Raw genomic sequence first — 14,399 nt, forward strand, 5'->3', positions numbered from 1 at the left:
ATGCTCCCACATTTGCCTTCACATTTCCTGCTGTCAGTTCTGAAATAATTACAAACCTCAGGTTGAACAAAACTATTTTTATTTCATACATTACAAAATTATGTCAGTCAACCATAACAAGGATCCAATGCATATGCAATGCTTCACTAACAATGTCTAATGATTCAGTGTTGAACTGAGGGGGTTTACTGACAAGACACGTGACTGCAAGTCAACTGTAAAAATATTTTTCTTCTCGTTTAAAAAAAGATCCAAAGTCAAAGAACAACTTTAGAAATGTATGTGCTGAGTACAAGTATTAAAGCATTAGTAAAATGCTTTAAAATTAATAAAATGACTTCTGTGAGATGTGAACAGAAAGGAACTAGCTGTTTGGGTTCTTTCTGAAAAGAAAGCTTCCATAAATACTATGCCCTCAAAAATAATGCATCTAAGAGAAGCTTTGAACTTCTGAAGAGAACAGATTTACAACAGGCAGGCAGACATTATCAATAACCTAAGTTAATTGCTAACACAGCAATTCAGCATAACTGAACAGGTAATACTTTTCAGCACTGCAACCTTAATAAGCAATGACACAAATTAACAATGCAAATTATTACTAAAATCCAATGCACTATGAAAATGTACTAATAAATAGGAAAATATTTGTTCATGTGCATTACTGAAACAATCAGAATAGCTCACCCAATTGTAAGCCATTAAAATTCAATACTATCTTACTTTGTTTTTACATGCATCTTTCATTTAAGCATCTTAAAAATCTAAAAAAAGGTATCTTAGGTCTGAATGTTGAATTGTGTTCAATATACAGGTGGAAAAACTGACATGAGCACTTGTGCAATGGTAAGAATCAAGAATAAAATTTCAGGTTAGATTTTTGTTAAAGAAAAAAACCAATAAACATCTAGAAACAATGTGGCTTGCTCTGAAGGGTACTCTGTTATTCAGAGATAATGGAAAATTTTCAGATAAAATATCTTGCATAGACAGAAACAAATGTACTTACATTGGCATGACAAGCCAAATTGCCCAAAATAATACTACACTTTCTTAGTTATTTTATAGAATGAAAATTTCAATTGTAGTAGAAAAAAAGGTAGTTTTATTCTCTGTTGATTATCAGACATGGCATTTTACACTGACTGAGGTCGTAAATACTGACATTTCTTTAAAAGTGATACTGTGCACAAGCACAGCACTATAACAATTTAAATTAGTTGTGACTAAAAAAACCCAAAACCACAAACAGGCAAAAAACCCAATAAACCCAAAATAGCATAAGTATTTTCCAAATTTGTATAGTCTCCATTAGCATTTTAGGCTGAGGAAGTTGGTGCTGTTCAGCCTGGAGAAGAGAAGGCTGCGTGGAGACCTCATAGCAGCCTTCCAGTACCTGAAGGGGGCCTATAGGGATGCTGGGGAGGGACTCTTCGTCAGGGACTGTAGTGACAGGACAAGGGGTAATGGGTTAAAACTTACACAGGGGAAGTTTAGATTGGATATAAGGAGGAAATTCTTTCCTGTTAGGATAGTGAGGCACTGGAATAGGTTGCCCAGGGAGGTTGTGAGTGCTCCATCCCTGGCAGTGTTCAAGGCCATGTTGGATGAAGCCTTGGGTAGGATGATTTAGTGTGAGGTGTCCCTGCCCATGGCAGGGGGGTTGGAACTAGATGATCTTGAGGTCCTTTCCAACCCTAACTATTCTATGATTCTATGATACCCTTTTGCTAACACATTTTCAGTTGTACCTGAAATGGATACCCACAAGAAATAATTTGAAGTAATGTTACATGAATTACAAATTAATATTTTCATACAAATTAGCACCAAAAGGATTGCAACTGAAATACAGTTTTATACACCTTTTCTGAAAAATATTTTTTGCTATGTTTCACTATTACACAGTAACAATAATAGCAAAGGTTTATAAGCAGTTGTACTAATACCTACACACAGAAATTACAATGGAGACCTTATTCACTTAATTTCTCAGTGCTTTACTTCTGACCATTCTATAACATTAACTGGGGATTTTCTTTAAGGAAATGTGAATTTTAAGTCCATGATTAGCCTTCTTGCCTGCTACAATAATTTCTTACCTCTGTGATTTTTGTATTGTCTCCTGCATCAGTCACTTTTACTGGAGTTGAACGCTGTGACACAGCACCTTCATCTTCTTTGTCTGTCCCAGAATCATCTTCAGAACTACTTGAAACTGCTTCCTCACTTGGGGGTGGAGGAGCACTAGCAGCTGTTTTGCGCTGCAGCACAGCTTCTTCTCTATTGCTTTTGTTCCTGTTAAGAAAAACAGTGCGTATTTATGAAATTAGTGTGACATTAACAAGTATTTAAAATTCCCAAATTTGGTTACAATCTTATTGGGGGAAATGAGTTCTACGCTCTGAAGCAACTTCTTGCTAATCTTTTGAAACCCCCGACTGATATACTTTTCAATCTCTTCTTATTTCAGAGCATTTGAAGAAAGCTCAAAGGATCATGTCAGCTTTTCTCCATCAATTCTCTGATTTCTTACTTAAATCCCTTCCCCAGACTGAATGAATAAAAAGGAATAAAAATTCATTGAGACATAACATCTTTGGATTTGATCTTGGAAAAAGTTTCACTTTCTGGCTTTCTTAATCTGAGGCCCCAAAGTCTTAATCATAATGTCACTTTCCCCCCTTCCTTTTCCATACATCTCCCCTCAACTGAGTTTTTTAATCAGCAAGATTTCTTTATGTGGAATGTATTTCTCCCTCTAGAAATTCTAGGCAATATAAAGAGCTGCCTTATTTGCAAAAATTGTTCAAGATACAGCATCTATATTCAGTAGAATAACACTGGGTCTAACTGTACAAACCCTGAAAGGTACACTTTTATTTTACCCATCAGAAATTGTACCACCCTTAATCCTCTACATCCTTTCCTACTGGTCATAGACGGGTATGTAGTTGCACTTTCCTCTCAGACACTGTCACAATCTTTCAGGGACTCTGAAGAAAGACGGACTGGAAGACAGGCAACTAATACATTTGACACAAATATGTTCTGGAAACAGGGAAGCCACACCTCCTTACTGAGGTGATTGTCCATATATACACTGACGCTGTGTGTGATGCACTCTGAAGGAAAGCCCTAAAGGAAGACAGCAGCTTGCTAAGAGACTTTGACAACAGCATGCAGTTTGGTGCAAATGCTATTTTGAACTGTAGGTCTAATGTTCTAATCAGCAAATGCATGGAGGTCACCAGTATCCCTTGAGCTCTAGTGAAGCATATCATGACTGTCACAAGAACTCCACCCTTTGCAGTCCAACTCATATAGCAATTTATCCCTGTAGTGAACTGGCTAAACTCTATATCCTTTAGGAACACATACAAGCAAGTAGCAGAATCCTCCCAAAGGTTCTTGATCTGAGAGCATACCCTGCCCACAAGGACTTTAATATATCAGAATAATTCCTACAGATGGAACAAATAACCTGTAGTGTTTTCTCCCCTAAGGTAAGTTTAGTTTCTAGTTATGCAGAAACTGACATCCCCTTAGACTGAAAGTTACAGACAGCTACTAAGACATACTGCATTCTTTTTGGAGAAAATTAAGGTTATCTTCCCTGCTTTTCTAAATGAGGTAGAGGTCACAAGAAAAAAAGTCCTTTCTGAGAGCTGCAGAATGAAGGATGTAGTCAAATACAGGTAAAAGTGATAGTCCCACCCCCAACACATACTCAGAAGGTGGCCAAAATCTAATTGCCCTGGGGAACCAGTACACTTACAAAGGCAAAGATACCACATCTGCCAAGAGCTAAATATGGGTAAGGTGGACGACTGAAGCCATCTTTTACCCCACTGCACAGCCAATGCATGAGAAGCTTTAGGAGCAATACCCAAGGAACCCTGGAATGTGGCTTTTACCTAGCTGATTCTCCACCTGATAAAAATCCCTAAAAATCACAGTGGAGGGCCTGAAGCAACATGCCTGAGAAAAATGTATAATGGTCAAGTATTTAATAGAATATCTGTCAAGAAGTTAGATAACCCAAAATCTGACATTATATCAATGCAGAAGAATAAAGCTTATCCTCAAAAGTACCCATAAACTCACAATTCTTAGCAGAAATAAACTGTAGAACTGCTGAACAGTCATTCTGCTCATTCCCAGAGTATTCCCATCAGTAGCACGAAATCAGGTTCTACTAGTGATGAGCACAGTCTACTGTCACATTTATTGACAGTGATTCCCTCAGGGTCAAGGCACAACAGATGTTATTTATGACACAGTCAAATTTTGTAGCTTTTTGCAGAACAACAAGTTTTCAGATGAACTTATAATGTAGTGACAGCACAAGTTCAGTCATTACTGACAAAAGGTTTCTTTAATATGAGGTATCAAAGAGAGAATGAATTGGTTCAGGAGTAATCCGCATAGCCCTTGTATGGTACAGCAGACCAAACACAACAACAGAATGCATAAAGTAACAAAGCAAGTTCAAGATGCAGCTAAACGAAACATTAATTTGTCCAAATAACTCTTGGTGAATTAGAATCATAGAATCATAGATTACTTTAAAAGGTCAATTACTTTATCTAATGTTATCTGTAAATATTTTAATAACATTTTTTATCAACAACTGTGCTGAAATTGGAGTTTATTGCTGGTTTGGGTTATGTTCTATTGTTCAAAATTAACTTTTTAAAAAAAAAACAAACTCTGTATCTTTATTCTAAATAAAATTTTCTCATGGGTTTCACTTAGAGTATAAGAAAACAGAAAAGATTAAACAAGTCTGAATAAAGAATTCCCAGTGTCAAGTAAGAATCTCAAATTTTATATGATTTTCAAAGTATACGATTCTACACTGTAACATCAATGACTTATTTCCCATGTAACAGAAAATATGCTGCAAAGACACGCACAAAGAGTTTATATATTTGCATTACTACTGCACTACTATTAAAACTAGAACAAAATTTTGTATTTCAGACTTACTCCAACACCGATTTTCCAGTTTCATCTGGTTTACGAACAGTAAATGGACTTGGATCAATCCCCACATTCTTAGGCATAAAGTCTCTGGCAAAAAAGAAAGGAAAAACTGTTCATGAGCGGAAGTTTTAAAACTTTCTGGAAGAGCCACCTCTAACATCAACCTCTGAATTAAAAATAATATATATATATATAATATATATATAAAATAAACATCAAGTTCTAACTTCATCGTTACCAGTTAAGAGTCATGTAAATATAACCCCCAGGAACTTAAAAAGCTTTCAGTTGCTTTTAGTCCCATGAAACAACTGCAAACATTACCACTTGCCAAGGAGGCTCGAGCACTCTGCTCCACTGCCCTGATGAAGGAGGCCTGTAACTCAGCTATATTGTTTTCAAAATGCTGCCAACACTCAAACTGGGTCAAAAAGCTACATGAAACATAATCTGCCTGGAAGTCTTTAGCTAAAGAGTGATTAAGATTATTCTCAGAATATCCATCTGATTGCTGCCAACAACAAAACAAAACCACAACCAAAACTATCTGGCCAGCTGTGAGAAGCTGATGAACTGAAGAAAACAATTGTAAATTGAAAGCAGAACAATTAGAAAATAATTGCTTTGAAGGAAACCTCTGTGATCCGAGTCTACAGAGAAAAGCTCATTTCTCAGCCAAGTGCCCAAACATTTGGTACCCCCTAATGGAAAATAATTGGAAACTTAAATGCTACCTTATTAGAATTTTTTACAGTAGCATTTCCATTTCAGTATTGTAATTTAATTTCTACATTTTCTAAATTTGTAGCTTAAAAAAAGTCCCCAGAAAACAAACGCTTGCCAAAGCTCATCATGTTATGCAGATGTAACCAAATACATCAAATGTACAGTTAATTCACACCAAATCAATTTCCAGTAAAGATTTATAGTCACAAAACAACCCAATATACCGTGTAGAGTTCGTCATTGCCAAGCAAAAGGTCTCATCGAAACTGCTCAACTCATATGGCCGAAAAAACTCATTGTGTATATCAATTTCCTCTTCATACTTGTGGAATTTCTTCACTGTCAACTTGCGTCTGTTTTCAGGACATGCCACTGGGGAAAAGAAAAATCAAATAATCTTTTCACTAACAATTACTGACTGCAAAAATTTAAACAAACAGCAGCCTGCTTACCTGGTCACCCTAACGGGCATTTTCCTACAGACATATTCATAGTATCATAGAACAGATAGGGTTGGAAAGGACCTCAAGATCATCTAGTTCCAACCCCCCTACCACAGGCAGGGACACCTCACACTAAACCATGTCATCCAAGGCTCTGTCCAACCTGGCCTTGAACACCGCCCAAGGATGGAGCTTTCACAACTTCCTGGGCAACCCGTTCCAGTGCTTCACCACCCTTACACTAAAGAACTTCCTCCTTATATCCAATTTACACTTCCCCTGTTTTAACCCATTGCACCTTGTCCTGTCACTACAGTCCCTAATGAAGAGTCCTCCCCAGCACCCCTGTAGGCCTCCTTCAGATACAGGAAGGCTGCTATGAGGTCTCCATGCAGCTTTCTCTTCTCCAGGCTGAACAGCCCCAACTTTTTCAGCCTATTTCCCTCTAAGACAAGAAAATATGACACGAAGAAGATGCATAGCACATCTTTAATAAATATGCATGATCAACCACCATAAATTGATTTCCCTTCATGATGACAATTCCTAATAAAACAGTATCCCAGAGGAATAAAACACACCAGCTATACCCTGCAACAGGAATGTAACCACCAGCATAGACTATAAATATATGCTAAATATAAGTTAAAAAAAAATAATGAAGTGCACCCTCAACACATAAACATATGGAGGTCAAGTTTTAGCCAGTTAGGTGTCTTGCATCCTGCATTTAAAAAATCATAGTTCACTGGGGGTAGGTGGGAGGGGGAATAAACAAAGAAGGCATTTAGCAATCACTACTGAAACATTTATTTTTTTCTTCAGATTTGGGATCTAAACCAGTTAGAAAGCATTTGTGACTAAGACTTCTTTTTGTGAGATACACTGTAAGGCAAGGAGCAAACGTAGTTCCTACCTTCATCAAAAGGAAGAGGTAAATGCTTTAGCACACCTGTGGTCCACCAGTAAGTGTAACTGTACAGGAAAAACAGACACTCAATTGACAGAGCAGGTTTGATTTGTATCCAGTCTAAACGTTTACACGTAACAGCAACTACCCAGCCATAGAATGTCACTTCAGTAAACACTTCTTTTATAAATCAAGTGCGGATAGAGGATTTATTTCAACAGGCCCCCTTCCTACTATTTTGCTCTCAGGTCATGAAATTTAAAACACATGAACGTCAATATAGGTATAGAGGGAAGAGTGGTTTGTATTAGGTGCCTACCTCTACAGTACAGAAAGTTAAGCACTCAGTACATATAGAAGGTATTTATGTATTTCTCTTGTTTTGGTCTTCAAAAGAAAAAAAAGAAATAAATCACCCCCTACTCCACCCACCACTTGTCATTCAGATCCTAAAATTTAGGAAAAGGGTATGAAGAAATGAAGGTTAATGATAATAAAATCAGAAGACTTGTCAAAGCAGCTGACTTCTACACATCAAAATTTACTTTAATGTCCTTTCTAAATTATTCCGATAGTTTCTTCTCTTTCATTACTTCAGATGAAAAGAAAAACATTTATCTTCAATTGATTTTTTTAATTTCAAATATGTATGTATTAAAAATATTTTAAGGGCTGTAAATCAGCATCATGCATCATGCCCAGAGGTAGACCTGTTAGTGGGACTTAGCAAATGGTGGAGAACAGGCAGGGCAGCTGTCGTGGTTTAAACCAATCCACACAGGTCGTCCACTCACACCCCCCCCGACCCTCCCCACTCCCGGAGGGATGGGCAGGAGAATCAGGAGAATGTAACTCCCACGGGTTGAGATAAGAACAGCCCAGTAACTAAGGTATAACACAAATCACTGCCGCTACCGCCAATGATAATATTGATAAGAGAAAATAACAAGAGAATACTATACCACCACCGAACGAGTTCGACCCCCCCAAACAGAGAGAGCCTGCCCTTCCGGGTAACTCCCAGTTACCTCTCTGGGCATGACGTGCTGTGGTATGGAATACCTCTTTGGCCAGTTTGGGTCAGGTGTTCTGTCTCTGCTTCCTCCCAGCCTCCCCTCCTCCCTGGCAGAGCATGAGGCTCACAAAGTCCTTGGCCAGACCAAACATTTGAGCAGCAACTGAAAACATCGGCATTATCAACACTGTTCCCAGGCCAAAAATTCAAAACATAGCACTGCACTAGCTGCTAAGAAGGAGAAAAATAACTGCTACTGCTGAACCCGGGACAGCAGCACACTTCAATTATATGAACTATATATGTCAGAGAAAGAAAGGAATGAGTTACGCCTGACAGTCCCATCTCCTCTTGCAGCTCTATATCAGGTCATGCTAGCAAGCCATTTTACTCAGTACTTTCAGAAACTATGCAGACATACTCAGTTTTGCTGGGTACTTTTTTCAGAAATAGTACGTAATATGGTAACAGAAAGTCTACATGTCCATATTCACTGTCCTTTCATGTGAATCACAAATTATATAAAAAGTAGTATATGAAACTCATTATGAAACCTCTTCATTCTGAGGGAGAGACAAATACAATATAGGAAATGCACATATAGTAAAAAGATGTTTCAATGACAGGAAACAACATCTTCCTTCTTCCTCTATCCTTGATTTCATTATGAGTTTTCATTATTTCCTTTGTTGCTGTGCCTAAGGAATACAAAAGAGGCACTGCACAGAGAGGCAGGAAGAAGTTATACAAAGAATTTGTCCAACAGTTTGATAGAAACCAAAAATTACTTGGAAGAGCTTTTTTTGCCTTACTACTTATTAGATGGAGGTGTCATTTTGTTCATATAAGAAGACATCCTGGTTGTATATTATAAGTGCTCAGAAGAATTCTGGCCAGAATGAATAATTAACAAATAAATGAAGAATACCATCAATTTATTTTTTTTAAATGTTCCACCTCATTTGAGAACAGTATCTGTGACTAACAGACACAGTTTTACAAAGTAAAAGATGACAGGGAGACCAGGACATTCGTATATTTGAATATATCAGATGAATTAATTATTGACATAATGCTCAGAACCAGCAGGCAATAAAATTAAAGTTGCATGTTTCATGTTGTCCTGGGTTCAGCAGTAGCAGTCATTTTTCTCCTTCTTAGTAGCTGGTGCAGTGCTGTGGTTTTGACTTTCAGCCTGGGAACAGCACTGATAACACCAACGTTTTCAGTTGCTGCTCAGTAATAATTACTCTGACCAAGGACTTTCTGAGTCTCATGCTCTGCCAGGGAGGAGAGGAAGCTGGGAGGAAGCAGAAACAGGACACCTGACCCAAACTAGCCAAAGAAGTATTCCATACCACAGCACGTCATGCCCAGAATGTAATGGAGAGTTACGCGGAAGGGCTAGTACACTGCAGGGTTGGACTAGGTATTGGTCAGTGTTCGGTCGGGCTTGGTGGGGGGGGAAGTTATTGGTTGGCAGGTGGTGAGGTGTTGTATTCTCTTCCCTTGTTATTTCCTTTGTCATTATTGTTCTTAGTAGTAGCAGTAGTGATTTGTGTCATACCTTAGTTACTGGACTGTTCTTATCTCAACCTGTGGGAGTTGCATTCTTTTGATGCTCCTCCCCATCCCTCCAGGGAGCAGGGGGAAGGCAAGAAGGGGGGCAGTGAGAGAGCGACTGTGTGATTTATGGCTGACTGGTTTAAACCACGACACATGTGTGCATGAAATAGCACTTGGCTGTATAGCTGAGATAAGCTAGCATTCAGAGAAGCCACAGGAAGCAATACAAAAGGACTGAAATTTAAAAAGGGTCATATAACATGCCAGCTGCCACAATGGGTTAATGGAATAAGCAGTCAACAGGGCATGAATGCACTGCTTAAACCTTGCAGTTTTCTCCAGACAAAAATCTAAGTTCAGATATTCAGATCTACCATATGTAATAGGGCTTTAAGACTCACAGAATGAACAAAGATACAAACAGCACAATTCCCAAGAGAGATGGTTTAGTTAACAAGTAGTACTGTTCTTTTTCTTAAAATGGAATTTTTTTATTCCCTTACACACACAGTATTTGTAATCCTTAAAATTATGCCATATTGTGAAGCACTTTAAATTACTTTAAAATCTTTACACTTTAGCACTATTACTTCTGCATATTACAGTGCAACTACAGTGGAATGTAAATGAAGAAAAATAGTCTAGACATGGCTGAAAAGAAGGCAGAAAAACATGGGCTTCTCCGTATACACAGCTGCAGACTAAGTGCATTACACACACAAAAGAAGTTATCCTCATCACCTAATCTCAAATACAACAATTTACTAAATCTAACCATCAAAAAATACACTTGCATATTGCTTAATGAGACACTGGTAACTGTACTTTGGTAAAATAGTGGCGGCCTTTCATACTGCATGACAGAATTTTATATTAAACGAAACTTTTTTTTTTTCCTAGTAGAACAGGAAAACAACATACTAAACCAAAACCTTCGAAACACCAACATCCAACATTTTTGGTAATCTCTTCAAGGTCTGGGTGTTTCGGGGTTTAAGTTTTTATAAAAACTTAAAAACCAGTAAGCAAGTGTTTGACAGGCTGAGCAAATTATATTGTTAACAACATATATTTTTTAGAGTTTATTAGAGCAATACCAAACAGAAAAAATGAACAGCAAAATACCTTCGCCTGGTCTGTGACAGACTGAGGGTGTTCTTGTGATGCAAATAAAAATCAGTGGGAAGTTCCCAGAGATGTGGTTTTCCTTCTGTAGGCTTGAATACTCCCAGAAAGAGATTGATAGAATCTTGCCTGTCTGCATCTGTTAGACAAGAGGTACACTTAACACGAGGAACACTGCAGAGCACAAGCTCATTCAGACATCAGCTTGTTTATGTTTGCTCCTCACAAAGCATGTATTTCCCATGACTTCTACAGGGACCTCTGGGTTTCAACCACCATAATGAAACTTCCTTTAGACTTGAACTTCTGCCACATATGGGGGTGGTACCAGTACTGCCTCTTTCCTTGGCTTTTTTTCACAAGGAGCTGAGGCAGCAGCTCTGCTTAGTGGCTTTGCAGAAGCAAGACCTCATGCAGTCTCCCACCTCTGCATATATATGTGTATGCATGAAGCATGTGCTTGTATTGGAGAGTGACATATGATGAATTTACTGCAGTTTAATTAACAGAGGAATGATTTAATGGAGTTAAACAGTATCCAGACAATACACACGTTTCCCACACAACACACAAAGTATGAATTCTTTTGGGTTTTCTAGCCAAAACATAATCAGCAAAATGATTAAACTTCACAAACACTTTCTAATAATTTGGGCTTTTTTTCCTGTTGGCTTAAGTTATCAATTTCTCCTGCAATATTCTAAGCTTCACCAAGGCCAGTGCTAAAATCCAGTAGTTACGTATCATGGTAGATGAAGCAAGACAAGAAATGTTGTTCACTTACATCTTTAAAACCTCTCTTGCTACTTAGCTGCAGATAGGATTAGTTACAACAGATATGAAAAAAAGCTGGAGTCAGATGCGGGCTTGGGGGTGGTGAACTGTGATAAAGACCTTTGCAAGCAGAGTCCTAGGGGCAGAGGAAGGCTTAAATACAAAGAAGCTTCAGATAAGGGGAGTATGTGGAGAACTATTCATGCCCTGAGGAATTAGCATGTAGAAAGCCCTTGTCTCCACTTGTTTGCACTTCAGTAATCACCAGACAGGCATAGTTCAGACTAGCTCAATAGACAGCGTTACTCCTTCAGTTCTTTCCATATTTCAGAAAGAGTACTTTTGACAGTTGAGTGTCCTTTTAGCAACACACTGCATCAAAAAGACAAACTGAAGTCTCAGTATACCAGAAAGCAGGCAAAAGAAATAGGTAGAATCCACAAAGCAGCAGTATGACAGCAAGGACAAAGTTGGTTCCTGTCTACCACTAAAGTTTCAATCAATACATCTTTCTCTCCAGAGTTCAAATGTCTCTTTTCCTCTGTGCAACATACAATATTTTTTACAGGGAATTAACCAAATGAAATTCTATGTAGAAATTTGGTGACAATACGATTATAGAAAAGTATCCTATTTTATGGAAGCATGCATATATGGAGGTCAGTATTTGGAAGTGGAATCTTCTGTTTAAACAGCCACAGGGTGTAAAACAGGTCAAGGTACAGCAAAAAGGGAAGGAAAAGACAAACCTCTGGATGGTACCTGGCTCCCCTCTCCTACTTGAGGACCCTTCATCTGGAACATAACTTTTTTCTTCCTTTTCTACCCACTTATACTCCTTACAGATATTTCTGCTGTCCCTCCAGAGCACTCTTGCAGAAAGATACTTATTTTACTTTCTTTCTTGCTCCTCACCTTTTCAATTTTCTAGGAGGATCACTTTATGAACATTAACTCTTCTACACAGTAATACTCAAAAGCATATGGAGGTCCTTATGGTTTGTAGGCCATACTGTTTCTGCAATGTAGTGTCACAGTTTAACCAAGACATAAGGAGAGAATTAGGAAGGCTGGGAACAGTGTAAGAAAGCTATGCAAAACCCAGTAAAAAGGTCTGGAAAAACTAAAAGATTGTTGAAGACACTGAGAATTAAAAAGAAAGGAAAAGTCAAAAGCAGTAACATGTATTCTTTCTTCCTGATATGTTATTTGTTTAATGGTTTAAAGAAACAAAACCCAAGAAAGCTCTCTAAGCATAGAAACTGAAGGAGCCCTAAAGACAAAATTAATTAACATGAGCAAGAGGTTAAAATTGATAGTAATTTCTGAAAGCCAAATGAAGAGATAAGCCTCCTTTGTTCATTAACCATTGTTTCACCTGCCAGGAACAGAAGGTATACTGACACTGTTAACTAAATGACTATAAAACAATTAAAATAAAACAAGATAATTCAGTTAACAAACTATGTCACTACTTATATGACAGATGCTAAAATTAAATAAAACTAAATTAAATTTCTTCTGTGGAAAACAGCTCGAATTTAAACTCATACCAACTGAATTAACCAATTTGTTGTCTGAAATGGTGAACAGCAGCAGTTCATTAAAGCATTCTTACCTTGCTCCATAGCAAAAGAAAAAAAAGACTGGTGTTCAAATGTTACACTGCAAAAGGACTCAAACTCTCTTTTGCATTTATTGTTTCATTTGTGCAGTTGTGTTTTTAAACTTAACAGAAATACAGGACATTTATCAGTTAAATGTCTTCCTACTGTCTTACTTCTCAACTCATAATTTTAAAGTAGGTAAAACCCCTTAGCCTTAAAGATTGTTTGTATGCAAGTCTTCAAGCAGGCACAAACATATGTGACTGGACAAGCAGATAGTTAACCTGAAAGGTGACAGTCCTCCCCCTGCCTTACTTTAAGGGTTGAACAATTTTATGACTTGATTTTGAACAAAAATAATGAAAGCTTTTGTCTTTCTTTGAAATGCTGGCCAAAGAAAACAGGATATTGAGCTTTTCAGATCAATTTTCTTATTTAGATAGGAAAAAAAAAATCTGGTTTCAAAAGTAAACAAATAAGAATCTGTCAATGCACTGTGGAGCACAGACAAAAGCACAAACAGGTTTTCTCCCTTCATTGTTAGCATCAAACGTTGTAATTATGTACAAGCAAGCAAAAAGACTGCACTGATTTTTCAAAAGATACTGCAATGTACGTGTATACTGGCACATTTTTAAGACCATTTGAGAAAACAGGAACTGAAGGGGCCATTTAATTCAATTAGTCTAAAATAATCTACTGCTCTCAATCTGAGTTTGCAACTGCAGTACATGACAAATTACCAGTCATGAGAGATTCAACACAACTGTGACTATAATGTCCCATGACTAAAAGGTTATAGTAATTAAGTTTACTTTTATTGAACACTACAAGGTAGTTTACTATACCCAGTCTTGTTTGTGGATAAATAAATTATTCCAGATTCCAGAAGCTTATTATGCATGTTGCAACTCTTAGCACTGAAGTCTGCAACATCACATTACTTTCTAAAAGGCATAAAAGCTGGAAAAGTATTATTTGGAATACCATTTCCTAATTTCTGACAATCACAAATGAAATAAAAATGTTAAAATTCAACTAATCAGAATGCCTGCCGGAGAGGGTGTTGAAGGAACACCTTAGCTAGATTATGTTCTTTTTTCTGGGACAACTCATTTGCTTATAACCAGGGTTCTTTAAACCAAAAGTTGACCACCCAAACTACACTGTGTCCTCTAATACTTTAAAATGCTATCATTAAAAAAATGCATGAAAAAAGTCAGAATTTTTGCCTAGACTGGTAA

General features: G+C 37.5%; 1 protein-coding gene across 1 annotated transcript in view; it reads right to left on the reverse strand.

Annotated features, from left to right (window-relative positions):
• The window catches only part of FIG4 (FIG4 phosphoinositide 5-phosphatase), a 68,014-nt gene that overhangs the window by 17,346 nt on the left and 36,269 nt on the right, over positions 1-14,399 (reverse strand). The window contains exons 16-20 of the mRNA XM_065681086.1: positions 10,775-10,913; positions 7,075-7,133; positions 5,940-6,087; positions 4,993-5,076; positions 2,103-2,298 (exon numbers count right to left, since the gene is read on the reverse strand). Coding sequence (XP_065537158.1) covers positions 2,103-2,298; positions 4,993-5,076; positions 5,940-6,087; positions 7,075-7,133; positions 10,775-10,913 — 626 coding nt within the window. The remainder of the gene's footprint in view (positions 1-2,102; positions 2,299-4,992; positions 5,077-5,939; positions 6,088-7,074; positions 7,134-10,774; positions 10,914-14,399) is intronic.

This window comes from Lathamus discolor, chromosome 5, assembly GCF_037157495.1.
Source record: "Lathamus discolor isolate bLatDis1 chromosome 5, bLatDis1.hap1, whole genome shotgun sequence".
In the NCBI taxonomy this organism is placed as follows: Eukaryota; Metazoa; Chordata; class Aves; order Psittaciformes; family Psittacidae; genus Lathamus; species Lathamus discolor.